Here is a 27,127-nt window from a genome sequence, read left to right on the forward strand (position 1 = left end):
AGCCGGGTGGACCCTGGGCGGCTGGTTTGGGTGGGACTCAGGAGCAGACAGACAGACAGATGGCTGCAGAGTGGGGAGGTGGAGCGTCCTCCAGGACGTCTCGGCCTTGCTGCCGGTCCTCACCGAAGGCCCCTCCCGCTTCCAGGTGAGCAACCGAGGCGGGGCTCAGCTCGTCCCAGTCACCAAGGAGGGCGGGGGGAGCTGGCATGGGACCCCAGCCCCTCTGACGTCACGCTCCCCCAGCCCCAGTCCTGCAGCCCCTTGGCAGTGGGCAAGGCGAGGCCTCTGCTTAGGATGCCAGGGGCCTTGGTGGGGCTCTTTCTGTGGCCCCGTGGTTCGTCCAGTGCTGGGCGTGCCTGTGGCACGTGGCCTGGCCTCTGGCAGTCTCGGGGGGCCCTGAGCACGCACTGCAGAACACACATAAAGGAGCCATCAGCCCAGCCTGCAGACACCCCCTCCTCCCCGGGACTGGGTGTGTCTGATGGCAGGGACTCTGTGGGGTCCCTGCCCCCAAGCCTGGCCCAGGGCTGGGTACAGGAGATGCTCGTAAATGCTTCACCGATGAGGCATTGGAGGCACAGAGAGGGATCACGACTGGCCCAAAGCCACACAGCGAGGCCGGTCTGAACCCACTCGAGTCCTCCCGCTGCAGCTCCAGGGGAAAGCAGGGTGGAGGCCTGGGCACATGGTCCCAGCCGGTCCCAGCCCCTCCCTGGGGAGACAGACTGCTGCAGTATCTTGTCAGTCCTCCAGACTCAGCAGGCGAGACTCCCCCCGGCCCTGCAGGTTGGGGGGGGGGGCCAGGGGAGCTTCCTGTCCTTGCTGACCTGCCTCCTTTCTTCCCTGCATTCCCTCCCAAGGCACAGGGCAGCTGGGTGTCCTCTTTCCCCTCTAGAATCCCAGCCTTAGAATCACATCTAGCTGGTGTGAAGGAAGGAGGAGGTTGGGGGCAGGGTTAGGGCTTCAGAGACAGATTGTCTTGTCTATTTTTTGTTTTCATTTAAAGAAAAATCTTGCTTAGGAGGGACCCAGGATGACCAACAGCCCTGGTTTGCCTGCGATAGAAATTTTGCAGGATGCATGGGGACTTTCAGGGCTAAAACAGGCAGGGGTCCAGGGAGACCAGGACAAGTTACCCTAGAGGGACTCCAGAGACATTTAATCCAAGTCTACCTGATGCTTGAACTCTCCACTGTGTCCCCAGCCAGTGGCTGTCTAGCCCTGCTTACATACCTCCAGTGACAGTGAGCTCATTACCTTTCAGAGGCGCAAGAGCCAACCAAGAGGTAGAAACAGGCAGGACCAGGCAGTGACCACAGTGAGGTCAGAGTTTGCAGAGCAGAATGCAGGGGCCCCTGACCAGCCTTTAGGGGCAATCAGACAGGGCTTCCCAGAGGAGGAGACTGGAGAAGAAGACAGAAAATTCCTGAGCAAGAGAATAGTACAGGCAAAGGCCGAGAGGCCTAGAGCCACCTTCCAGGGAGTGAATTTCTTTGCTGTTCACTCTGACAGCTGATGTGACTCTACAGCCCCCCACCCCACCCCCATCTCTGGAAAGGGGCCCCTCCTGCCTTCACACCCCACCCCACCTCCTCTGTCTCCAGGCTGGGAAAGGTCTCACTGCCAATGGAAGAGCTGCTAGATGACCTGGAATGCCATTCCACCCCTGCCCCCCATTTTCTGAGGCACCAACATCTGCCCCCTCCTCCAGCAAGCCTCCCCTAGCTTCCCCAGCCCCGGATCCCCCACTTCCACCCGGATCAAACTTCTTCTCTCCTAGGGGTCACTACACCTTCAGGGACCCCTGTCACCCTCCAGTTGAGCTTTCCTGCCTCTTACTTTCACACCTACTGGTCTCTCTTCCTGAAATGTCCTCTCATCCCCTGAAAAAATACTTTCTTATCCGTCAAAGATGGAACTCAAATGCCAGCTCTTCCAGGAAGCCCTCCAGTATTTCTCTGACTGGAGTTGATACCAGCCTTCCCTTTCAGTCACTGCACTCCCTCTGTGCGGACCTCGGGCCAGGGTCGGGGATGGGGGTAGGCAGCCACAGGCACCCAGCCCTGGGAACTCAGCCCAAAGCCTTCCACCTGCCTCACTGTCCTGGTCTCTGGTCCTTGTGGGGGACCCAGGAGCAGAAGTGGGTTGGCTCTTAAGGCAAGCACAGAGCAAGTGCATACTCAGGGCTTGCTGAGGTTTGTTCATTCAACCAATATTTCCTGAGCACCCCCTCTGTGTCAGACAGAGTCACATGGCTGCCCTTGGGGGTCCTTTTCCATCCCCCAGCACACATGGAGCAGTTAGAACAGTAGGGCCCCTGCTGTCCACGGCTCTCATCTCCCAGGCAAAGGCAAGGGACACCCCTTCTGGCCACCTTGGAGCTAGCCGGCTCCAGAGCCCAGCTCCGGTCACACCCCTAACCTGCCGAGGGGCCTTGGATGGGTCATGCCCTCTGTGACCTGGAGGCAATAGGAGTGGCTGCCCAGGAGAGCTGAGAGAGGGGACGAGTGTGGCATCTCTGGGTGGCATCACTCACTCTCATCCTTCTCTAAGGACCCGAAGTGCCCCTCGCTGGGCGGGTGGGACCAGTCCCCAGGAGAGAGTTTGCAGGCATTCTGGGGTCCTAGGCTGACAGAGAGGGGTCTCGCAGCCTGACCGAGTGCCCAGGGGTGCAGCGGTCTCTCCGGCAACCTTCTGAGTCTGCCGGAGAGGCTGGGGGCAGGGGAGGGCAGTGCCCAGATTTATCCACCAATCCCGCAGGCTCCTGGCCCTGGAGCTCGTTATCTGCCCGGCCCAGCATGGGGCGGGGGAGGGGGCGGTGGTGGTGGTGGCTGGGCCTGCCGGGGCGGGACACCGCCTGGGGACTGGACGCAGCCGGGAGCCCCACCAGGTGGGCGACAGCCGCTGAGGTCCCCGACCGTCCCCACGGGCCGTGGCCGGCTGCCTGCCCATCTCCCGCACCATGTCGGACGGCGAGGGCCCCTCAGCCGGTGAGTGGCAGCGCTATATTTACCCACCGCGGCTCCGGTTGCAGAGCCAAGGCCACTGGTCACCGAGGACGCGGCCCCCCCACCCCCCCACCGCAGGCTGCAGGCAGCTGTGGGGCTGGACCCCCTGGCTCAAGCCCGATGCCTGGGGGGCGGGTGGCTATGTGTCTGGCGGGAGGTGCGTGACTCTCAAAGCTCAGCAGTGCCGCACCCCAGCTTCCCCGTGGGGCGGGAGCAGGAAGCGGTTTCTGCCGCGGACCCTCCCGGCTGTCATCTGGGCCGTGGAGCTGACCCACCCCCGGCTGCCATTGGACCCTGGGTGGGCGCAGGGTGCGGGCTCCTGGAACCGCGTGCAAACGAGTGTGTGTAAACATTTACTTGGTGATGGGGGACAGGGGAGCGCACAGCTTCCATTAGACCTCCCAGAGGTCTGAGACCAGGAAGTTCTGAGCTTCTGGTCTGCCTACACAAGATGACCCCCTCCACCCAGGGGTGCCCAAACCCTCTCGGTTGGCAGCCAGGCAGGCGGAGGGGTGGTCAGACACTGGGGTCTGCCCGCATGCCCTCTGGCCTGCCTGAGGCGAGGGGCGACGGTGGGGGCTGGCTGCCCATGTCCCTGGCTGGTGGCCCCTGGTTCCATCCAGCTGAAGACAAGCTCTGATGTGGACGTTACCCTGAACCTGCCTGTGGTAGGGTGGGGTGGGGTGGGGGGTGGCTGGAGACGGCTTAATTCAGGGAACATTTCGGGGACTCTGGAGTCAGGCTGCCCAAGTTCCGATTCCCATTCCTTCACTTCCAATTCGGGTGACCTTGGGCGAGTCGCTGAATGGCTCGGAGCCTCAGTGGCTCCAGGTGAGGAAGGAGGCAGTGCTAATGAACCCCCAGGTGATTGTTAAGATTGACAGTGAGGATGCATGCAAGCATCCGCAGGTGCGCAGTGAGCGCTTAGCGGTGTCTTTGTGGGAACGGCAAGTGGGGGGTGGTTCCCGGGCTGGCGCCAGAAGCCCTCAGGTCTGGGCAGCCCTTCCAGGCCCCTTCCGGCCGCGCCTCATCGCCTTAGCCGTGACTGTGGCCCACAGATTCCTTACCCATCAAATGCCACCATGGAGAATCTCCACACGTCAGATTGTGATGGAGAGAGGGCTCGGGGTGAGCTGGGGGCAACAGCGCGTGGCCCTTCCCTGCACAGTGTCTGACGACGGTTCCCCGCCTGGGCCTGGCCAAGTCAGGCATGGAACAGGGTGTGTGTGTGTGTGTGTGTGTGTGTGTGTGTGTTTGGGGAGGGGGATACCGACAAAGCTGGCCTGACCTCACCCTCTTCTGCCGGGCGCCAGTGGCCCTGACTGCCAGGAATTGTCCGCCGTGGTTGTAAAGGAGCCAGCATGGGCTGGGGGGGTACAGGGGGTGCAGACAGGCCCTTTTCTGGCTGGCTCTGCCCACACCTGACACCAACCCGGAATAGCTCTCTCCCTCCACCAGGGACGTGGCCCTGCTTTTAGCAGCTTGTAAAACCACCCTGCTGTGGGGATGGGTATTTCAGGAAGCCCAGGACAATATTAACCCGTCAGGGAGATGGAATGGGTACTGAGCATGTGTGTGTGTGTGGCCTGGAGCCTGGGGGCAGACTGCCTTCCCTGTCAGGATTGGGAGAAGGTCCACTGGATTGGAGGCTGGCGGGCAGCATCCCTGCCCTGCGACTGGGCCGGCGACTCCTGGCTCCCCGCCTGTAGGATACTGTGTGATGGTCTTTGCTGTCTGATGTGCTGGGTTGCGATCACTCCACGTTGGCAGGCATAAAGACAGCTCCTGGTGCAGGGATGCATGCTTGCTTATGGTGGAGGCAGGGGTCGGGGTGGGGGTGGAATCTCCTAGGGTGTGTCGTATGCAATTCCAGTCTTTCTCAGACTCCTTCTGTGCTGCAGCGGCTGGGCCAGGCAGGCTGCTGTGAAATATTTCCACCTGTTCTCAGTAACCAGCCTCTGTCCGTGTGGACAGCAGGAAAAGTTCTCAGCTCTGCGCCCACAACCTGTGTAACCTTGGGCGGATTACTCAAGGGTACAGACCTCAGTTTCCTCATCTGTTAAATGGGGACAAAAATAGGATCTCAGGTGCCTTAAGTTCCAGGGAGGATTAAGTGACCAAGAGCATGCAGCACACCGAAAATCATGCCAGGCTGGCTGTCCGCTGAAGTTTTTATTATTCAACCAGTAAATGAGCTGTGACCCAGAAAAGGAAGCAAAGGGACCAAGTGGTCTGCTGTGTCTCGTCTCCCAGCCATTGTGGATGCACTGTCTGTTTAATCCCTAGAGATCGGTGGCATGGACTTCTAAGGAAACCAGAGCTCAGAGAGGCAAACAGACTTGTCCAAAGTCACCCAGCTGGCCAGTGGTAGCGCTGGGCTTCAAACCCAGCTTCCTAGGCCCTGTCTGTGCAGAGCTCAGGTCAGATGCCTTTTCTAGGAAGTCCTCCCTCCCTGCTCCCCTTGGGGTGGGGAGTCTGGCCATCTTGCAGGACTTTTTAGCTCTCCTCTGAGCAGTGGCCCTTCTCATCTGGGAGACTGTTAGCTCAACATCGCCTCCAATGATTCGGAGCCTGTAAAAAAGTGGTGGTACCTTGTTAGGGTTGTCAGGACGGTTCCCCAGCGCAGGAGCGCAGTGGCAGGTGGTCCACGCCAGGGTTTATGGCCCTGAGCCTGGGCAGGGGAGCCTGGAGGCTAAGCTTACCGGGAGTCAGCATCGTATTTATAGCAGGAGCTCGCCTGCATGGAGAACTGCCAGCCTGTCACCGGGTCCAGTGAAGGTGCTTCCCCTACAGGCGCCTGGCTCCTAGACCTGGCTCTGCCCTTTGGCGACACAGAGGGCTGGATGGGTCACTTCCGCCCGGAGGTCCAGCTTCCTCATCCGTAAAGTGGGGCCTTGCCACATGCCTCCCTGGAGACGGGGTCTGTAGGTGCCGTCACGAGCCTGGGTGGAGGGGCTCCTCACATCCTGGGTCTGCTGCTTGGCTTTCCCTGCCTCTGACCTCGCGGTACCTCTGACCTCTCAGCTATGGAGCTCCACAGGAAGAGAGTCCAGCCCCTGTGCCCTCCGATCCTCCCGTGTTTGGGAAAGTTTCCAGCGAAAGTATTCCAAGCACCGAAGAATAGACCACTGGATTTGCAGCAGAGCACCCGAATGCAGGTCCATCAGAGCCCAGGGCTCGAATCCTTGCTCTGCCATTCCCTGGCATGTGGCTTTGGGCAAGTCACCTAACCTCTCTGAGCCTCAGTGACAGGTGGACATTTGTCCAGCCCCGGAGGGTGTGGCAAGAATGGACACCCCTAACCCGAGGAGGCGCTCAGCCAGTAACGTGACCTTCTTCCTCCTCCTGTAAACCATCAATCCCACTGCCCACCCACCCCAACCCCATCCCTGGGGGCTGCAGCCACATTCTTTGCACTGTGGGAGGTGGTTTTTCTGGGGCAGGTGGTGGCTGATGTTGGGGTGGCCACCCCATTTCTCACTCAGCTCCTGGCATCCCAGAGCCCGGAGACAACCTGCCCCGGCTTCCTGCTCCCGGTCATCACAGCGGGCCCCCTGCCAGGGCACAGGGAGCCCCCACCTCCCTCCGAGTCATGGGCTGCGTTCTACTCTCCTCTGTGGTTACCGAGCAGCCTCAGTGCCCGGGTCTGTGCCACGCATCGCCAGGAAGAGATAAAAGCAAAATGCTCTTACTATTCAGGCCCTGCTCTTGGAGAGGAAGGGTCTTCTCACAGGAGAGGTGGGCTGGGCCCCAGGGACTCAGCATCTCTCTGCCTGGCTCCCCTCCTGTCGGTGAGGGCTGCCCCCCACCCCAGACAGGTCACTGGGCTCTGCTTTTATGGACAACAGGGAGCCTGCAAGGTGAACCAGGGAGATGCCTGGATTGCTCCCATGTAGGGGTGCAGGGTCAGGAGAGACTCTGGAGGCCAGGAGGCCCAGGAGGAGGCTGGTGACGTAGGTCCTGAGCTGAGGGGGTGAGGGTCACTGTGGGGAGAGTGGGAGGATCTGGAAAGTCCTGGGGGGGGATGGGGGAGGGAGTGGGGGGAATGCTGAGGCCTGATGCTGCCTCTCCCGCTAGGAGGGTCAGGGGCCTGGGGGTGGGGTGGGGTGGGGTGACCTGGCAAAGCCCCAGGGGCCGGTTTGTACATCCCGTTGGAGTCCCTAGAGAATGACTTCCAGGGTCAGGCAGACCTGCTGCCCGGACACAGGTGGGTCCTTCTCCTCTCTGAAAGTCAGTCGGCTCATCTGCAAGTGGAGGTGACACCATGACCTCGGGGGGTGTTGGGGGGGTTAGCTAAGATGTCACCTTCAAACTCCTGTGAACCGGGGGCCAGGGGAGGTGTGGGTAGCAGCTGCTCGACCCCAGGAACGAACCTTTAACCCATGACCCTTGGTAGTCCGGGTGCTGTGCCGGCGATGGCAGGAAGGGTTTAACCCGAGGAGCATCTACCAGGCGCAGGAGGCTGGGATCGGGGCGAATGAGGACCTTCCAGACGATGCCCCATTACCACCCCTCTCGGTTCCCAGCGTCACAGTTCACACCACACTCCCTGTCCACACTTCCCACCTGTGGATCCCCATGTCGTGGAGGGGCAAGCTGAGGCCCAAGAGAAAGACTGGCTCAGGGTCACTGGCTAGGGAGTGATGAGCCGGGACTCGATTCCCCAACGCAGGCCCCTCGGCACCCGTGTGCAAGCTTCACACCTTCCCTCCTGCTGCTCGGAGCCAGCCCATCGTCCAGACTGGTGGGGTTCTGCCTCCTCCAGGGACCCTTCCCCGGAATCTGCAGCCCCAGGGACCCCACACCCCTGGAGTGCCCCATCCCACCCCACCATCTCTTCCTCTTGTTGAAACAGCTTGACTGGTGCCAGCCTGGCTGCTGCTGTCCCACTCATAGCACCTTGGGTGGCGGGAGATGTGTTGGGGGCCCATTGCTATGTGACCTGAGACAAGCCTCCTTCTCTTTCTGGTCTCAGAGGTTTTTTCGGTTTGCCTCTGTCCCCACAGAATCCTACAGGGGAGCACACGGCTCTCACGTGTGTCCCGTGTTGGGACATCAAGCAGGGCTCAGGAGCCCTGCCACCTCTGTGTCAGCCCTCACCCTGGTCCGAGAATCTCCAAGCAGCAAATGAATAAATCCACGTGGCTCCTGTCCCCACTCCAGCCTCCTGAAGCCCCCGGGAGCTTTTACACTCATGACAAGAAATACAGCTTAGAAGCCATTAGGAATTCCACCTGGAAATAAAAGCTATCCACTTCTGTTCTTTTAAAGTATTGGGACCATTCTAAATGAGCATCCTTGAGATAGCAAGATACATTTTAAATAGTTTGAATTATATTTTTTAAAAGACCCAAAGCTGTTAGTGTCTGCAACCATTTGTCTGCTTTTTTTTTTTTTTGGAAACTATGCATGCAGGGAAAATAAAGTACAGAAACTGATGGTTGAGATGGGCCAAAGATATGTTATTATCCATACCTTTGTGTGTGCTAAGTCGCTTCAGTTGTGTCTGACTCTGTGCGACTTAGCACGCAGGAAGATACGAATAATAACATATCTTTGGCCCATCTCAGTCACCAGCTTCTGTGTCTATTGATTTCCAATTTTTGCATGGGGCAAGACAGCTGCTTTTGGTTTGTACGGACTATCACTCCAGACAGGCTTGGTATACTATGAAAAACACAAGTCAGAGTGGCTTAAAGCAACAAAGATGTATTCCTCACTCATGCAAAGTTTATTGCAGGTCTGGGTTTTTGCAGGTCTGGGTGACTCTCCAGGGCAGGTCACCTATGTGTTGGCTTGGCAGGTGTCCTGCCTCCACAGGGACCCAGTTTCCCTGTCATAAGGCAGATAAAGCAAGGGCCGGAGATATCACACAGGTAGTTAAACGCTCCCACCCGGAAGTGATCCGTACCATCTCTACTGGCATTTCACTGGCTAAAGCAAGTCTATGGCCACGCCCAATGGCAAGAGGGCAGGTACCGACCTCCAATAGGGAATGGATTAGTAATATCTGCTCCTCTTTTTTTCCCAACTGACTTTTAAAAAATTTCCCTCTTTTTTTTAAATTTTTTTTTTTTTAATTGACATATAATTGCTTTCAGGTGACTCACTAGTAGAAGAATCCAGCTGCCAAGCAGGAGATGCGGGTTCGATCCCTGGGTCAGGAAGATCCCCTGGAGAAGGAAATGGCAACCCACTCCAGTATTCTTGCCTGGGGCATCCCATGGATGGATGAGCCTGGTGGGCTACAGTCCAGGGGACCTCAAAAGAGTCAGACACGACTTAGAGACTGAACAACAACAACAAGAATTGCTTTATGATATTGTTAGTTTCTGCTATACAACAACGTGAATCAGCGATATGTACACATATATCCCCTCCCTCGTGAGCCTCCCTCCCACCACCCCCAAATGACTTTTTAAAAAATGGCCTATTTTAATTATGAAATACTCAGAGCATATCTTGTGCACTATGGTCAATAAGCATCTGAAATGTATGAGTCTTTCTGATAAGCAGATCTCAAAACCAGGGGCAGGATTTCTCAAAACATGTTCTCTCCCTCCGCTCTGAACTTGCCTTTAAAAGTCCAAAAATAAATTTCTGAAAGATCTGGTCACAGCACCAGCGAGGAAAAGCAGAAGCAAGAGAAACATTTTGCTGCTTGTTGCCAAAAAGCTCTCTTGATTTATTATTCCCTCAGGCACAAAAGAAGGAGCTGGGATGGATAGTCCATGAGCCAGATTAATCACTGAGACCGTCGGATAAAAACATAGGATGTGATTTTAGAAGGAAATGGTTATGGAAACGTATTGGAAAATAAAAATTGTGAGTCTGTACTTCATCCTTCTCGGTCAGACCCTGTTTCTTTGATTCTGCAACATCACCAAATACAGCATTGTCGGTTTAATTACAGGCTTTCCCACCTGACTTTAGTATGTTGTTGCTGCTTAGCCACTAAATCGTGTCTCACTCTTTGTGACCCCACGGACTGCAGCCTGCCAGGCTCCTCTGTCCATGGGATTTCCCAGGCAAGGATACTGGAGTGGGCTGCCATTTCCTTCTTCAGGGGGTCTTCCTGACCCAGGGATTGAACTTGCAACTCCTGCAAAGAGGAGGTTGCATCTCCTACAACCTCCTGCAGGAGGTTCTTTACCACTGAGCCACCAGGGGAAGCCCTTTAATAGTATACCACTAAGCAAATTTAAATAAAAACACCCAGCCTAACAGAGGCCTGTGACAATGAACAACACACGCTGTTATGCATGATGAGATCAGACCTGGTTTAAAAATAACGTTTGCAGAGACTGGAGGTGGTCCGAGCCCTGTTCCAGAAGTCGATGATGTCACCCAAATCCAAGACTTAAACCTGGAGTTTGAAGTTGTTGGGCTCCGTGTTGGGGTGCGGACGCGCCTGCAGTTCTGGGCCCCATATTTCAATGTCTAAGCCATACTGTTTAGAGTGCTCTCTACCAGGCTTAAACACATTTCTAGGAATCCTGCCTCATTTATTTCAGGTGGAAAAACATGTCAGAGCACTGGTGCGTTGGCTGAAAACACCCTTTCTGCCACTTCTCGATGGAGGGGTGAGCTTGCGGTCTGAGTGGACCCCTGATTCGTATGTCCTGCCAGGTGCTGTGGTGGGAGTGGAGAATTGGGTTTCCTCCCACAGACTTGCCTTCAACAACTCATTTCAGTTTCCTCCCCCACAGTGTTCCTAGGCTCAAGTTATGACAGCAGTAGAGGAGAATGTATATAGTAGGCACTACATAAATGCTGCCTCCCCTTCTCCTAGGTCCTCTCACATACCCAATTCTGCATGATTTTCCTTATAACCCTATGTGGTAAACACTGTTGTTCCATTTTACAGATGAGCAAACTGAGGTTTAGAGCCATTGAGTGACTTACCCCAGAGCACACAGTGGGGGAGATGGGGCCAGGTTGCAGGTGTGCTGGCCCCATCCGGGGCTCCTCTTTTGCACCGAGCAGCTTGCAGCCTGAGGAGGGTCTGGAGGCCTTCAGTCCTTCCCAAAGAAGGCCAGCAGATCAGGGAGCAGGCCTGGGAGAAGGGCTTTTATCAGGAGACAAGACAGCAGATGAGATTCCCTCTGAGTTTCTTTGGAAGGCAAAGGTCTGCCAGGGAGAGCACTGGGGTTGAAGACTGAACATTTGGACCCGAGCTCGGTCCTGATACTAAAGTGCTCAGCGACCTCCAGCAAGTCCTTTGCTGTTTCTAGAGATGTTTCCATGAGAATCTAGGCCTAGGAGTGTCCCGTGAGAAAATCAGTTCTCTTTCCTGTAGCAGAATCTTAGGATGCTCGAGAGGCCTCAAATGGCTCAGCATTTCTCTGGAGCGGTTCCCCACTCACTCAGTGATGGTGAACCAAGCGCTGGCCCCTGGCTCTGCCCCTGGACCAGGGTGGACTCAGCCACATCCTCCACACCCAGGGCCACACGGCATCCCCAAACTGCTGCGGCTGGGTGCTCTGGGCACCTTCATGCCCAAGAAGTGTGGCTGAGGCTGGAACAGGGCCTGGACTGTGGCCACACCCCTTGGCCATCCCAGCCCTACCCAGTTCCTCCCAGAGAGAAGCACCAAAGACCATGGGCCCGGTTTACTGAGCATCGGCCGTGTGTCCTGCTCTGGGCGGCTCCCTGCCCCTCTCACAGGCCTGGACGCCGCTGGGTGATGGATTGACACTGAGTTCCAACCCGGAACTTGGAAGCCTGCTGCAGCCAGTGCGCCTTCCTGACACCTGGGGGCGCTGTCCAGGGACCAGGAGGAAATCCAGCGCTCGGCGCTGTGGGAGGCAGACGGGGGGTGGGGGGGCGTGCTGCAAAAGCCTCATCCCGCAGCCCCCATGGCATTCCTTCCCTTTTCTTTCCATCTGGAAACTTGTTGAGAGAGGAGGAGTCTCAGCCATGACTCCAACCCAGGAGGCAAAGTGCTATAAATAGGTTCCACCAGGACTTTAGCTGAGCCATCAAGAGACTGTTCCAGTCCTGGGTGCCTGGGGGAGCCCCACTCACCTCTGATCAGCACCCATTAGGGCACACCCCGGGGAGGAGGGGACACAGCTGGGTTTCTCTTGTCTCGTGGGGTCTGGGCGTGGCCTTCGCCCAGAAGAGCAGGAGAGCACGTCATTGCTCAGAGCACGTGGGGGTCCAGGCTCCCGAGCCTGCCCTGAAACTGTGGGATCAGCTAGGGGGTCAGTCCCCCAGGGGAGATGAGCTCAGGCCCCTCTGAGCCTCACAGGGTGACCAGTGACCTTCAGAGCTGCAGGCTCTGTGGAGAGTCCTGGGTCATCACTTTTTAAATCTTTTGGTAACAGCCTTATTGAGATGTAATTACATACCATACAACTCACCCATTTGACCTGAATTTTATAACCATCTCCACAATCAATTTTAGAACGTTTTTATCACCTTCTGGTGATAAAGAAACCCCTGGGCTTCCCTGATGGCTCAGGGGTAAAGAACCCACCTGCCAATGCAGGAGATGCGGGTTCGATCCCTGGGTCAAGAAGATCCCCTGGAGAAGGACATGGTAACAGTATTCTTAAATGCCTGAGAAATCCCATGCACAGAGGAGCCTGGTGGGCTATGGTCCATGGGATCAAAAGCGTCAGACACGACTTAACTACTAGACAACAATCAAAGAAACCCCTAACCCATTAGCAGTCAACCCCCAGCCCCTGGCAACCACTACTCTATTTTCCAGCTCTGTCAATTTGCCGATTCTGGACGTTTCACATAAGTGGGATCCTATGCTATGTGGCCTTCTGTGATCAGCTGTTCTCTCTCAGCATCACACTTTTAGGTTCACTCATGTTTGGATGTATGTGAGTGCTCTGTTCCCTTTTGTGGACAAATAGTATTCCACTCTACAGATCCAGACCTCACTTTATTAGTCCATTCTTCAGTGGATGGACATTTAGCTTGTTTCTACATTTTGGCTCTTATAGATAATGCCTCAGTGAATGGTCGTGCACGTGTTTCTACGTGAACACGGGTCTTTGTCTCTCCTGGGTTGCTACACACCTGGAAGTGGAATTCCTGGAACCATGTTTGATTTTTTGAAAAAAAAAAAAGACCAGAATATTTCCCAAAGAGACTGCCCCAGCGGGTGCATCAGTGGTGGAGCATTTGACTGCAAAGAAGTTGCACTGTGTACCTTCCCACCAGCAGTACATGAGGGTCCTGATTTCCCCACATCCTTCTGGAACTTGTTATGATCTTTTTAAAGAGATTTCATCACTCTTGCTTCTTTTATTATTTTTTTAATGTTTATTTTTATTTATTGTTGGCCGTGCTGGGTCTTCGTTGCTGTGCGGGCTTTCTCTTGTTGGGTGAGCAGGGGCTACTCTGTAGTTGCATGGGCTTCTCTCGTTGCAGAACACAGGCTCCAGGGCACAGTCTTCAGTTGTTACAGCTCCTGGGCTCTAGAGCACAGACTCGGTAGTTGTGGCGCATGGGCTTAGCTGCCCTGTGGCGTGTGGGATCTTCCTGGATCAGACCCAGGTCTCCTGCTTTGGCAGATGGATTCTTTACCACTGAGCCACCAGGGAAGCCCTGTTATGATCTTTCTGATTCCAGCCTTCCCAGTGGGTGTGAAATGGTGCCTCATTCTGGATTTTTTTTTAATATTTTATTTTATTTATTTATATTTGTCTGCATCAGGTTTCACTTGCAGCACACAGGCTTAATTGTCCTGTGGCAGGTAGGAGCTTAGTTCCCCGACCAGGGTTCAAACCTGCTTCCCCTGCCTTGTAAGGGAGATTCTTAACCACTGGACCACCAGGGAAGTCCCTCCTGGTGGTTTTGATTTGCTTTTTTCCCTAGTGACTAATGGTGTTGAGCATCTTTTCACTTGCTTCTTGGCCATCACCTCTCGGCTCTGAGACATTATGCCTCAGTTTCCTCATCTGTAAAATGGGCATAATGACAACAGGACCTGCCTCCCAGGCTGTGGGGAGGATTCAGTGAGATAACTCCAGCGTCCTGGTGCCGAGAGGCTGCCAGCAAGCATTGCTTGAAGCTGCAGACTGGGTTCTGAGCCCTTCCTCTGAGGGCTGGTGTGAGGGAGAGACTGGGAGAGAGGTGGAAATCTGGAAGCTTCTGCAAGCTCCAAAGGAAAGGGACAAACATCATCAGAGAAGGTGCTGACTGTCCCTGGCCCAGCCCTGGATGATTTCTTGCCCAGCTTTGAAGCTCTGCTCAGCTGGGCAGACCAAGCAACCCGGCCGCGTCTATGCAGCCTGGTGAAATGCAGACGAGGCAGGTGTCCAGACCACATGCGCAGTGAAGACAAGTCGGGCCTGTCATCTGGGTTTCTGGGGAGGAGGGGGCACCTGTGGTTTTTCTCATCGTGAGTTATTTGGCCTCGTCCCCTTGGCTGCTCACTGGCGGGGGGGGGGGGGGGGTGGCGTTGCCCTTCCTGGACTTACACGCTTGCGTCTGTCAATAGAGAACTCTGGAGCTGGGCCAGGAGCTTCCTCCCACAGGTTGGGCGGGAGCCTGGGGCCTGGGGCCTGGCGGAGGTGCCGATGGTCAGGCCGATTGCGTAGCGGAAACCTGAGCCAGGAGCCGGGCGGGAGGTGAGGGAAGGCAGTCAGATCGTCACGGGTGGAAAATAAGTGCGCTTCGGGACAGCGAGCTCATTAGGCCGCCCCGGAGGGAACAATCAAGTTCTCTACTGGAGCCCACCCTGGAATGTTCAGTTGAGTCTACAATCTGGGAAGGGCGGGTCGTATCCCAGGGGACCCCAGGCCCTGGGGCCGGGGTGGATGCTGCAGCTGGCAGGGGCCCTGCCGCTGGTCCACAGTCACGTGGGGCACAGGTGGGAGGCAGGGACAGGGAGTCGGACAGCCCGGGCCTGGCACACGAGCTCTGCCATCCGGTGCTGTGTGGCCTTTAAAAGTCATACAGTCTCCCTGGACCTTTGTCTCCTCGCGTGCAAAACGAGGCTGATGATACATTAGATCAGGGGTCCCCGACCTCTGAGCTCTAATGCCTGATGATCTGAGGTGGGGCTGATGTGATAACAATAGAAATAAAATGCACAATAAATGTAATGTGCTTGAATCATCCCCAAACCATCCCCACCCCACTTTGTTGTTGTTCAGTTGCTAGGTTGTGTCTGACTCTTTGCAACCCCATGGACTGCAATGCACCAGGCTTCCCTGTCCTTCACCATCTCCCGGAGTTTGCTCAAAACTCATGTCCATTGAGTTGGTGATGCCATTCAACCATCTCATCCTCTGTTGTCCGCTTCTCCTCCCGCCTTTGATCTTTCCCTGCATCAGGGTCTTTTCCAATGAGTCGGCTCTTCGCATCAGGTGGCCAAAGTATTGGAGCTTCAGCTTCAGTATCAATCCTTCCAATGAATATTCAGGGTTGATTACCTTTAGGGTTGACTAGTTTGATCTCCTTGGTTTGTGGAAAAATTGTCTTCCACGAATCTGATCCCTGATGCCAAAAAGGTTGGGGACCGCTGCCTTATAGGATGGCTGCTAAGTGTGAATGAAACAGTACACGTGGTCAAGGACAGAATGGGGGAATTCTATCAGACAGAAGCAGAGCTTCTAGCCTATGCACGTGGCTTATCGGGAGAGGCTCTTAGGCGAAGGCAGTAAGGAGGGAGGGAAACAGGGTAGGGTATCAGGTGATGTCTAGCCTTCTTTTTTAAAATAATAGTTTAATAAAATAAACAGTAATAATTAATCCAAACTGTCAACTCCACGCGCAGACTTTGGAGAGAAACACATCTGGCTCTCTTTTGTTTGTTGTCTGACACTCCAGTGCGGGCTGCGACCATGCCTTCTCTGTGCCTGCTCAGTAAATGTTTGTTGACTGACTGACTGAGCGAATGTTGCTGCCGCCTCTCGTTCCATGTCGGGTCACCCAGGACCTTCCACGTAGCCTGGTCCTATGAAAGCTCTGGGGTACATGGTGCACCATGTAGTCTGAGACAAGAGGGCCTGGCTTTTGCACCCCAGCTTCCGTGAGTCAGGTTGAAACCAGGTAACTCAGGTTGGGACTTGAACCCACCCAGCCTGGACTTGTGGCCGCATCATTTCCATCTCTGCCTCCGCAGCCACGCTGCCCACTCTGTGCTTCAAAGCGCTGCCTGCTTCCCTCTTATAAGGACGCCTGCAGTGGCATTAGGGCCCCACTGTGATCCAGGATAACCTCTCCGTCCTGAGGTCCTTCATTTAATCACAGCTGCAAAGACCCCTTTTCCATATGTGTTTGTGTGTGTATGTGTGTGTATGTTAGGTGCTCACACATACAAGAGTCATTGTGTCTGACTCTTTGTGACCCCATGGACTGTAGCCTGCCAGGCTTCTTTGTCCAGGGGATTTCCCAGGCAAGGATACTGGAGTGGGTAGCCATTCCCTTCTCCAGGGGATCTTCCCGACCCAGGGATCAAACCCAGGTCTCCTGCATTGCAGGGAGATGCTTTCCCATCTGAGCCACCAGGGAAGCCCTTTTCATCTATAGTATTCAAAGGGTCCAGGGATTGGGGCCTGATATCTTTGAGGTCCATTTCATCTTCAGCCCACTACAGGCACCAGCATAGGATTCCTCAGAGAAGCTTGTAGCCTCCTGGAGCTCTGGCTGGGGAGCCAGGGTAATGGCCTGAGGGTCTTAGATGATGCCAAGAGGCTTTATCCCGAGGGAGAGCCAGCCGGCATCCTCCTTGCCTGTAGCCTCCCCACATTTTCCCTCCCCCTAGTCCCCTCTACTCCCTGCCCTCCCCTCTCGTGTGCTTCAGGCTTTTCTCTTTTATGGAAAGGGAAGTTTCGGGACTCAGACACTCTTAATCTTTCTATGAAAGCTCCAAATCTTTTCTCTCCGGACAGACTCAGTCCGGGCTGAGCATTCCAGCAAGCCCTGGCCTCGGTGCAGGCCGTGAGGCCCGAAGCCATGGCCACCGAAAGTCCCATAGCAGCCGGGGAGGGGGGTGGCATGGGAGGAGACCCCCTGCCCAGCCACTGGTGATTGGTTCAGAGAACATGCTGGACAGGAGTTAGTTTCCATGCCTTCCATCTCCTGGGCCTCTGTTTCCCTGCCTGTGAAATGAACCAGTCTGGAGCCAGTACCTCTAAAGACCTTCCAGTGAAACACCAGGATCTATGAAGAAGAATTTAAAAAGAAAAGAAAAGGAAATGATGTAAGCCATTGTTTACTTAGCTGCCAATTGTGTCCTGGGCACCAACTGTTGGTCAGGCCACTGCTGGCTCCTGGGACACAGAGGGCTCTCTGTCATAGCTGGGCAGGGAGACAACTGAGGAGAAGGACAATGAGAGCCCAGAGAGCCGCCTGCTGTGACTTGAGTTATGAGGGATAGTCAGGGAAGGCTGCCTGGAGGAGGTGACCCTGAGCTGGGTCTTGAGGGACAAGTGGGAGGTGATAAGGGAGGGAAGGGTCCTCTAGATCAGAGGGCTGGGGGCGGTCAAGAAAACATGGCCATCCAGGTTTGGGGATGAGCCCCCGGGGTGCTGGAGATAGCCTCACACATGCGTCTTCCTATTACAAAGCAAGTCCTTGAATCAAGGCCTGCTGCAAGGAAGGTCCTGGGTGACCCAGCACAGAAGCAGAGGCGGCAGCTGCGTTCGGTCAATCAGTCATTCGACAAACATTGATTGATCAGCTGTAAAGCTTGTGTGGTCCCTGGCCTCCCAGGGCTGATGCTGCTGAGTACAGACAATGAACAGAATAAACAGCCAAAGGATATGCAATGGTGACCAGGGTGATAAAACTGGAGGGCAGTGACTCTGGACAGAGAGAGAGAGAGGTCAGGAAGGTCTTTCTAAGAGGGTGACGTTGAGAAGAACCTGGGGGCCTTGAAGGGTGAGTCTAGAAATATCTGAAGGAAGGGAATTCCCAGCAGAAGAAACCACAGGGGCAAAGGCCCTGGGATGGGGATGCCTGATCTTGACAAATAACACCAGTGAGGGTGCTTTGGGCAGAGTGAAAAGGGCATGGGGGGAGATGAGCCCCTGGGGGGAGGTGGGACAGGAAGGTGGTGGAGGACCTTTTTGCAGTCTAAGAGGGGTCCTTGGCTTTGACCCTCAGTGAGATGGGAGCGAGGAAGGGTTGAGGGCAGGGGAGTGGCGGGACCTCACTCGGGTTTTGCAAGCAAGCGGCAGCAGGTGGAGATGTTAATTTCCAGTGATTCCGAGCCTCAGAAGATAAGAGGTGTCAAAGCCAAGGCCTTCTGCCAGCCCAGGCTGGAGTCGTTAATCACCGCGTCCCAGATGGAGCTGCTCCAGAGGCACTCCTGATGGAGCCGGTAAGTGGCTGAGGTTTAAAATGCCATCAGCCGGCTCTCAGTTCAAACGCTCTGAGAGCTCCGAGCCCTCTGCCCGGAGACAGCACAGGCAGCGCAGCCCAGAGAGACGCATTTCTGCTTCTGTGCCCAGAAAGACGCTCCGAGTTCCAAGTCCTTGTCCCTGGACTCCCCCGCGACGCACACCAGTGCACACATGCACAGGCACTCTCTCCTGACTCCTGTGACCAGCACCGGGGCTACGGGACAGAACTCACGTGTCCCCTTCAATGCGAAGTTTAGATCAACAGCAGGTAATTCTTTAAGTGCAAGTAGAATCCCAGTAGGGGCTTCCCAGGTGGCTCAGATGGGAAAGAATCTGCCTGCAGTGCAGGAGACCCGGGTTTGATCCCTGGGTTGGGAAGATCCCCCCCTGGAGAAGGGAATGGCAACCCAGTCCAGTGTTCTCGCCTGGAGAATTCCGTGGACAGAGGAGCCTGGTGGGCTACAGCCCATAGGGTAGTAAAGAGTCGGACACGACTGACGACTAACACACACACAGACCCCCAGTAGGGCTCCTTACCAACAGCCAGAGCACCCCCAGGAATCTCTCTCGTGATGCCCACCCGGCACCTCCCAGGCTCACAGGACTGAGGACACAGCTGGTCTGGCCCTTTGCCCCCAGCACATCCCTGAGCCCTGTGGTTGGAGCCAGTGAGGGTGAGGGCCTCAAAGGTCAGGCTTGCAATAGCAGAGAGGGTCCTGGTCCCACGGGTCCCAGGCGCAGACACAGGGCTGGGGTGGGGGGGGCTTGTCCCAGGGGAGCAGTGCCTGCTTCAGGGTCTAGCGACTCCTGCCTGCCCCTCTGGGCCTCCAGAGCCCAAACCCTTTTGGCTGATGAACAGCAGCCTGTCGAGGGCAATTATCCCGCCTTGGTCTCACTGCCCCCCTTTAAGAAAGTGATTTATGACTCTGTGAAAATGGGACTGGTGAGAGGCGATGCGCAGGGGGGCTGACTCCAGGACGAATCAGCTGCTACCTTTTTAAAATTTGTATTAAAAATGCACACTTTTCTCTTTTATTTTTTACAAGTGTGATAACACATTTACAGGAGACTTGGAAAATACAAAGCAAAGTTACATATAGCCCCACTATATATTACAGCTCTTTTTTTAAATAGATAAATTAAGATGTTTAGTTGGAGTTTCAATATCAAACTCTCAAAAATTAGAATGAATTAGAATGAATATACAGAAGAGTAGAAGGATACAGCAGAACTGAAAAGCACCATGAACCAATTCAGCATAATGAAGATTTATACAATCTTCACACAACAGTAGGATACAAATTCTATTCAAGTTCCCATAGACTGTATAGCCAGGAGACACTGGAACATAGCCAGGGACATAAAACAGGTGCAAAAAATTCCATGGTCTAAAGGTATTGAAGTCATACAGAGTCTGTTCTCATATCACTGTGGAGTTATGTTAGAAATGAATATCAAAAGATATTTGAAAATAACCCACATGTTTTCGAGAGCAATGTGACATTTACCAAGAGAGATCGTTGACTAAAAAATGCACATTTTGAAGCAGCAGTTTTTTTTAAAGTAGTGAAGCTTGAATTGGGAAATAAACCCATGCAGTTCAGTATGGATGATGGAAGATATACTCCAGGAAGCTGCAAGGCAGCGTCGTGGGGAAGAGCAAGGCCTGGGTGGGAGGTGGCCCTGCTGTGACTCCTTGCCCAGTGCTGGCCCTGGCCGAGCCTCAGTTTCCCCATCTCTTACTCAGGGCTCATCTTGGGGTGACCGTGAAGAGGAGGCCGGGAGGGGCACCGTGAGCCCCGCCTATCCCGGGGGAGTCCTGCCTGGTGCTTCCTTGTCCCCCATGGTATCACCCCACCCCTACCTGCTCTTTCCAGGGGGCAGGGCCTCAGCCCTGCCCAGGGGGCTGGGTGTCCATCAGTAAGTGAGCCCCCTCAGGGAGAATTCCCCGTTGGAGTTGAGTCTGAGCCCTTTGGCCAGGCACACACTGACCCTCGCTGGGGGCCTGACACCGCCGTCCGCCCGGGGCTCCCTACCCAGGACTGCCAGCACCCTCCCCCTCACATCCGGAGTGCAGCCGAGCAGATGGAACTCGCCACACGTTCCACGCCCTTTCTCTCCTCCCGGTCCTGACCCATGCTGGTCCCTCTTCCTGGAATGCCTTGTCATTCCCAGGCATGCCCTTTTTCCCTCCCACCCGCTCCTTCTCTGGCAGGACGGACCTCCCCTGGGTGCCTCCATCACTCCATGCTTCTCATTAAATGTTAACCTTCTTGAGGGCAATGGTCATGTGTGAGTCATCTTTATGCCCAGCAGCTGGCACAGAGCAGGTTCTCAACAAACTGTCTTTTCTTTTTTTCTAATTGAAGGGTGATTGCCTTACAGAATTTTGTTGTTTTCTGCCAACAAACTGTCCTGTTATTTCTCTGATGCTCCTTGTTCCTCCAACAGCCCTTATGAAGCATTTAGGGTTGAGAGCTGTCTGCAAGGCCTTTAACTCTGTTATCTTTTTTCTGCAACCCTGCGGTGGTTGTTGTGTAGTCGCTAAGTCATGTCTGACTCTTGCGACCCCAGGGACTGAACCCGCCAGGTTCCTCTGTCCTTGGGATTCTCCAGGCAAGAATACTGGAGTAGGTTGCCATTTCCTCCTCCAGGGGATCTTCCCGACCCAGGGATTGAACCCACGAGACTCCTGCATTGGCAGATGGGTTCTTTACCACCGAGCTATTAGGCCAGCCTTGCAACCCTGTTAGCTAGGTGTTATTATCACTTCCATTTTATGGACAAGAAAACTGAGGCTCAGAGGCTGTGGATCATCACACGGCTAGTCCAGGTAGGCATGAGGGTTCAATTTCAGGGCTGCTGGGATGCATAGCCAGAGAACTTTCCAAACAATGCCTCCCTTCTTTGAGACCCTCCTCAGTCCTGGGGGCCCATGGATAAATCCCTTCCCCTCTCTGATCCTCAGTTTCATGATATATAAAACAGGTGGAGCTACAGTGGGTGATATTAAAGAGTCTCACCACTTGGGTTGGGAGACACAAGACATTACCTTGCTCTGTTCATGTCCAGGTGTCCCTGGAGTGCCTGTCGATCTTCTGAAGATAATACTTTGTCCCAACACTAGGTGACTTCTTGTGACATCACCTTGATTCTGTGTGGGTAGCAGTGTCATCAGTTTGATGGGGTCTGTTGGAGCGGGGAGGGACCCATCTACTAGCCTGGAAGGCCACCCATCTACTAGCCTGGAAGGGACCCATCTACTAGCCTGGAAGGCCACCCATCTACTAGCCTGGAAGGGACCCATCTACTAGCCTGGAAGGCCACTTCACCCCTGCTCCCCCCCCCCCGCCCCCGGTGGCACTCAGAGACCACGGGCATTCATTAAGCCAGGAGCTCCAGCAGACCCCTGGCCGGGGGCTGTAATTCACTCCCAGGCCAGCTACAGGGTGACCCTCCGGGACTCCCCTTGGTGGCCTGGAATTTTTATTCTCTCATGACAATTTCTGCTTGATGCAAGTATCGGTTTAGACCCAGAGGTGTGGGTGGGCAGGGCTCACTCATACATGAGTTCACTTCTTCCGAGTCTTGTTTGGAGGACAAAATGAGTCAGCCTGGCACCCAGCATGGGGCAGGGAGCCCCAGCAAAGCCATCCACCAGCTGTGTGGTCTGAGCGCGCCTCGGGTTCTTCACCTCTAATACAGGACTCGAAGCACCGACCTTGCAAAGAGCTGCTTGGGCTTCATGGGCTTCATGTGAAGCCAGGTTCCTGGGAGCCAAGGCAGCCCCGCCCGAGACCCCGCAGCAGGCAGGCACCCACTCCTTGTGCCCATGCAGGGTTACAGGAGAGAACAGGTGGCCCCCAGGAAAAGCCGTAACTCTAGCCCTGTAATCCTGCTGACGGCTGGTCTGCCTTTCAGGAGAGGGCAGTCCTGCCTCCTGCGCTTGGCCGGGAACAACAGGCCGTCGTGTTCTTCGGGGAAATCGAGATGGAGCGCAAAGGAGGACGAGTCAGGTGTCCACGCCTTATCTTTCCTGGCAAAGCGGGGGCCCTCTGGGCCAGGTCCCTGCTGGCAAACAGAGACGTGAATAATAGAAGTTCTGGCCTGGCTCCCCGCCACCTGGGCTGTGTCAGGGAGCCAAGGGAGGACCCACGGGAGCTACGCAGCCTCGGGTGGGGTGGGAGCCCCAGAGCCCCAGGGGGGCTCGGGGCTAGGCTGACGCTGCTTAGAGAGGCAAGGAGTCCCTGCGAAGGCCCGGGTTTTCAATCTCGGGTCTCACAAGCTGTGTGTCCTCGGGCAGGACGCCTAACCTCTCTGAGCCCTCATTGCCTCATCTGTGATATCCCTGCCTACCTCTTATGATCATTTCAGAGGCTCCAGAGGCAAGCCTGCAGGGTGCCTGGTACACCATAGGTGTTTGGCAGTGGCAGCTATGGAAGAAAGCTTTTAATGGGGCGGGGGCAGCAGAAAATGTTCCGTGACGGCTTCAGGCTGGGGGTGTGGTGCTGGGTCAGCCTCCTCCCCATGCTGGGGCCACTTCCCTCCTGGGAAACAGGGGGCCCTCCTGGTCCCCGCCACCCAAAGCTTGAGGACCTTTACCGGGGGAACTCCATCCCTCACCCCCACGGGGCAGGGATGGGAAACTAAGATGCTTCTGGGGGTCTGAGAGGTGCAGGGGCTGCCTGGAGGAGGTGTGGCCTGAGGGAGGCGGGGCAGGCCCCAGGCCCCGGGTCCAGGCCGGCCCAGGGACGGGGCTGTTTCACAGGGGAGGGAACTGAAGCTTGGCGAGCTCACGGGGGTGCCCGGGGGCAGCAGCAGCCTGCTATCCTGCAGCCCCTCTCCCAGCCGTGATGAGCTCAGCAAGCGGGCAGCGTCTTGACCTGGGATGGTTTTCAGTGAGTTGGAGCCTGGGCATGGAGTTATTCTGGTGGGGTCACCAGGTGCCACCAGGGCCCCAGGCGGGTACAATGAGGACCTTCCCTGGGCTTCTCGAGGTGGCATCTCTGATGGCACCAGCTTCCATTGACCAATGCCAATCACTGGTTCTTTAGGGGGAGTCTCAGTGTGTGGAGGGGTCAGGCCAGGAACACGGGCAAGGACAGGCACTGATGAACAGGGCCCGCTCTAGGACCCACGCTGATAAACCCAAGTCACAGCAGGGGCAGCCGTGGCCCCACCCTGCCGACGCAGGGGCATGGGCGGGGAGGGCTGGTGGTCAAGGCCACTCTGTCCTGCTCGGGCATGAGTCACTGCCTGGCTCAGGGCCCAGGATGCCGAGGGAGGCTCTGGGCGGGGTTCCCCGTGGTAAGAAGCCTCCTGGCTCCTTGGCATTCCTGGTGAGCTGCTGGCCCTTTGGGAACCTGAACTCAGACGATGAAGTGGACGGTGAGATGGTTTTGAGCTGCAGGAGGTTCTAAACACATCCTTAAAGCATGCTGCTGGGTCACGGCCTTGACTTTCAGTGCCTAAAACCTACGGCCGGTGGTTCTCAAACTGTCTGTAGTCACCTCGAGGGAGGGCCTCTCTGAAGTCCTGCATTCCTGAGGCACACTCAGGGCCCTGGAATCTGCATTTGAAGCTTCCATGTGGGCTGTGGGCCGCGCTCTCCGGCCCCCTCTGGCACGCGGTGGCCCCCTCGCATCCACTTTCCCAGTTCCCCACTGCACACGTCCTCACACAGGCCTGCACCCCATCTGTATGGACTCACGCCCACACAGACATGCAGACACGCACATGTACACCCAGGCTGGTTACCCAATTCTCCAGGCCTGGTGCAGAATGAACGTGTGTGTCCCTGCTCAAGCTTTACTAAGAATTTCAAGCAGAACATTAAAGTGAGCACAGGGCCCTAGGTGACAGCACAGGTCATGTGTCAACAAAGCCAGGCCGGCAGGCTCTGTGTGGTACACCCCAGGGTCCTCCAGGGTGAACTCACCCCAGGGCACACGCACGCACATATGAATATACACTCACGGGCGCACACGCTCAGGTGCAGGGAGGCTTCCAAAATGACATTTATTGGGATGAGGAAGTGTGCTGGTTAATGTTTAATAGCAAAATCAAAGTTGAGTCACATGTGAGTTGCTTGTAAGCAAGAAATGCCAGCCAGAATACGAAATGAATCAGTGTCTTGGGGTTCATGAGTAACATGCTAATTGGGTTGTGACTCGTTTAGGAAAACTTTTCAACTCTCCCACCCCAAGTCCAAATTCAACTGGTGCTTAATTAAAGCTTCAAAGGCCACGAAGCTCCCTGAATACAATTGTGAATTTACAGGAGCTTCATGAACCGATTTTCAATCGGATAGCGATAAGCGGGGCTTCCCTGTCTCCCTAGGACTGAGAAGAGGAGGAAACTCATGTTTATTGAGCACCTACTATGTGCCAGCCCCTTGTACTCAGGGATGAGCCCTGTGCTTGGCATACAGTAGGTGCTTAGTAAATGGTAGCTTACTGCTGTATTTCATCAGAGCCTCAGTTCAGTTCAGTTCAGTCGCTCAGTCGTGTCTGACTCTTTGCGACCCCAATGGCCGACAGCACACCAGGCCTCCCTGTCCATCACCAACTCCTGGAGTTTACTCAAACTCATGTCCATTGAGTCGGTGATGCCATCCAACCATCTCATCCTCTGTCGTCCCCTTCTCCTCCCGCCTTCAATCTTTCTCAGCATCAGGGTCCTTTCCAATGAGTCAGTTCTTCGCATCAGGTGGCCAAAGTATTGGAGTTTCAGCTTCAACATCAGTCCTTCCAATGAATATTCAGGACTGATCTCCTTTGGGATGGAAATCAGCGCCATCAGCACTTAGGATGCACTAATTGTGTGTGGGTGCTAAGTCTCCTCAGTCATGCCTGCCTCTTTTCGGCCCTGTAGACTGTAGCTCTCCAGGCTCCTCTGTCTGTGGGATTCTCCAGGCAAGAATACTGGAGTGGATTGTCGTTTCCTTCTCCAGGGGATCATTGCAACCCAGGGATCGAACCTGCATCTCTTGCGTCTCCTTCTTTGGCAGGTGGGTTCTTTACCACTAGCGCTACTGATTATAACACACATGTTTTCTCCCAGACCACTAAGAAAGAGGAAACCCTGCCATTCAAATGCTGATCCCAATCAAGACATTGATGGCAGGGCACGCTTCTGTCTCCAAGGTGCTTACATGTGAAAAGTGTGTTTCAGAGTCGATGGAAGGAGGGATTAGCCTCCCCAGTCAACAGATGGGAAAGACGGAGGCCCGGAAAGGATGGTAACTGGCCAGAGGGCATTTCAGGCTCTTGCTAGTCTGTGATCAGAGGCTTGGGAGGACTTGGTCTCGAGTCCCACCTGCTGGGTATGGAGGGCTGCTCTGGGGAATGGAGACCTGCCTCTGTTTCCCTGAAATGCTGCTGGTGCTCCCTGCTCTATGCAGCCCGGGGGTTTAGGTGTTCTCTGTGGTGGAGCCTCCCTTCTCTGCACAACGCCGCCTTCATTTGTGCATTGGTTTAGGTGTGGATGTTCTCTGCTGCAGAGGGACAGACAGCGTGTGGTTGCAAACTTCTTGTCTGTCCTTCCTGAGCTGTGGCGCGTGAGGGGCGATTCATTAAGGTCATGCATGCAGGCTAAGTCTCTTCAGTCGTGTCTGACTCTGTGTCACCCTATGGATCGCAGCCCGCCAGGCTCCTCTGTACGTGGGATTCTCCGGGCAAGAATCCTGGAGTGGGTTGCCATGCCCTCCTCCAGGGGATCTTCCCAGCCCTGAAATCGAACCCGCGTCTCTTATGTCTCCTGCATTGGCAAGGGGGTTCTTTACCACCAGCACCTCTTGGGATGCCCCCCTCCCCTCATTTGACCAAAGGCAGGCACAGTTGGAAGCATTTTCTTCAAAGCAAGCTTTAGTGACCATAGTAATTTTGAGGACTGGGGGCCTGCCCTCGGCTTCCACAGCTCTTTCATGCAATAATTCATTACGGGAGGATTTTTCACAGACAGCCACTGGCCTTGGAAGGCAGTGAGCTCATAAATATGCATAGGCTCCTCCTCATAAATTATGCATTTGATACGGAGGTTTCCTGGCGAGGCTGAGGAGGCTGGGACTGGCTCAGTCCTGCCTTACTCCTGAGGACTTCTTGTAAAGCAAGTATTCCGCCTCCCTCCTTCCCCATCACAATGAACTTGCAGAATGCCTCTCTAGCTCCGTTAAAATACAGCACCTTGGTTTTCAGAGTCTGGAGTTCACATGCCTGATGCTTCTCTGACGGCAAGGTTGGCAGGTCTAGAGGGGCCATCAGGGTCAGAGCAGGCCTGCGCTCGCCTGGGAGACTTGCTTCAGGCCCATACATCTTGGACTTTGAACTCGGACTTTACTGGGGCCCCAGAAACTGAGAAGCTGACGCCCAATTGTGTAATTTGCCTGTCGTTGAAAGCACTCACGGTCCTCCTGATAGGAGTGAGCTCAGGGCAGGTGGCACCAGCTTCCCGCAATAAGCACTGGGCCAGGACTCAGGGTGGGCCCAGGTTTCTCCAGCAGGAAGGGGTAAAGGAGCTCTGCTTCCCCCAGCACAGGCCCTCACCCCCAGAGCCCGTCTCGGCCTCCCAAGGCAATGCGGTGCATTGCCAACCACAGCTCTGCCGGCCTTGCATGTCTGGACCAGGAGGTTTCTCTTCTGAGCGATCATGCTGTGACTGCCAGCCCCTGTCCTGCAGCACGGCCACCAGGTGTGACCATTCCATTCATTTGAGCTCCCAGCGGCCTGGGCAGGAACCTGGAGCCCATCATACGGTCCAGGCCTCAGACAGAGAGGCAAGGACCTGTCCTGGGCCTCAGCTGAG

The 27,127-nt window shown here is 55.2% G+C and overlaps 1 protein-coding gene across 2 annotated transcripts in view; it reads left to right on the forward strand.

Moving 5' to 3' along the window:
* Positions 1-27,127, forward strand: part of EML1 (EMAP like 1) — a 194,813-nt gene continuing 167,686 nt past the window's right edge. The window contains exon 1 of one of the 2 annotated variants that reach the window (XM_061159408.1): positions 1-145. Coding sequence is in view for 1 of the 2 variants with exons in the window: in XM_061159407.1 (XP_061015390.1) it covers positions 2,963-2,990 (28 nt within the window). In the remaining variant the exon portion in view is untranslated. Of the gene's footprint in view, positions 146-2,849; positions 2,991-27,127 lie in introns of those variants that run through there. The other variant, XM_061159407.1, reaches the window with a different exon arrangement.

Source organism: Dama dama, chromosome 13 (genome assembly GCF_033118175.1).
Source record: "Dama dama isolate Ldn47 chromosome 13, ASM3311817v1, whole genome shotgun sequence".
Lineage (NCBI taxonomy): Eukaryota > Metazoa > Chordata > Mammalia > Artiodactyla > Cervidae > Dama > Dama dama.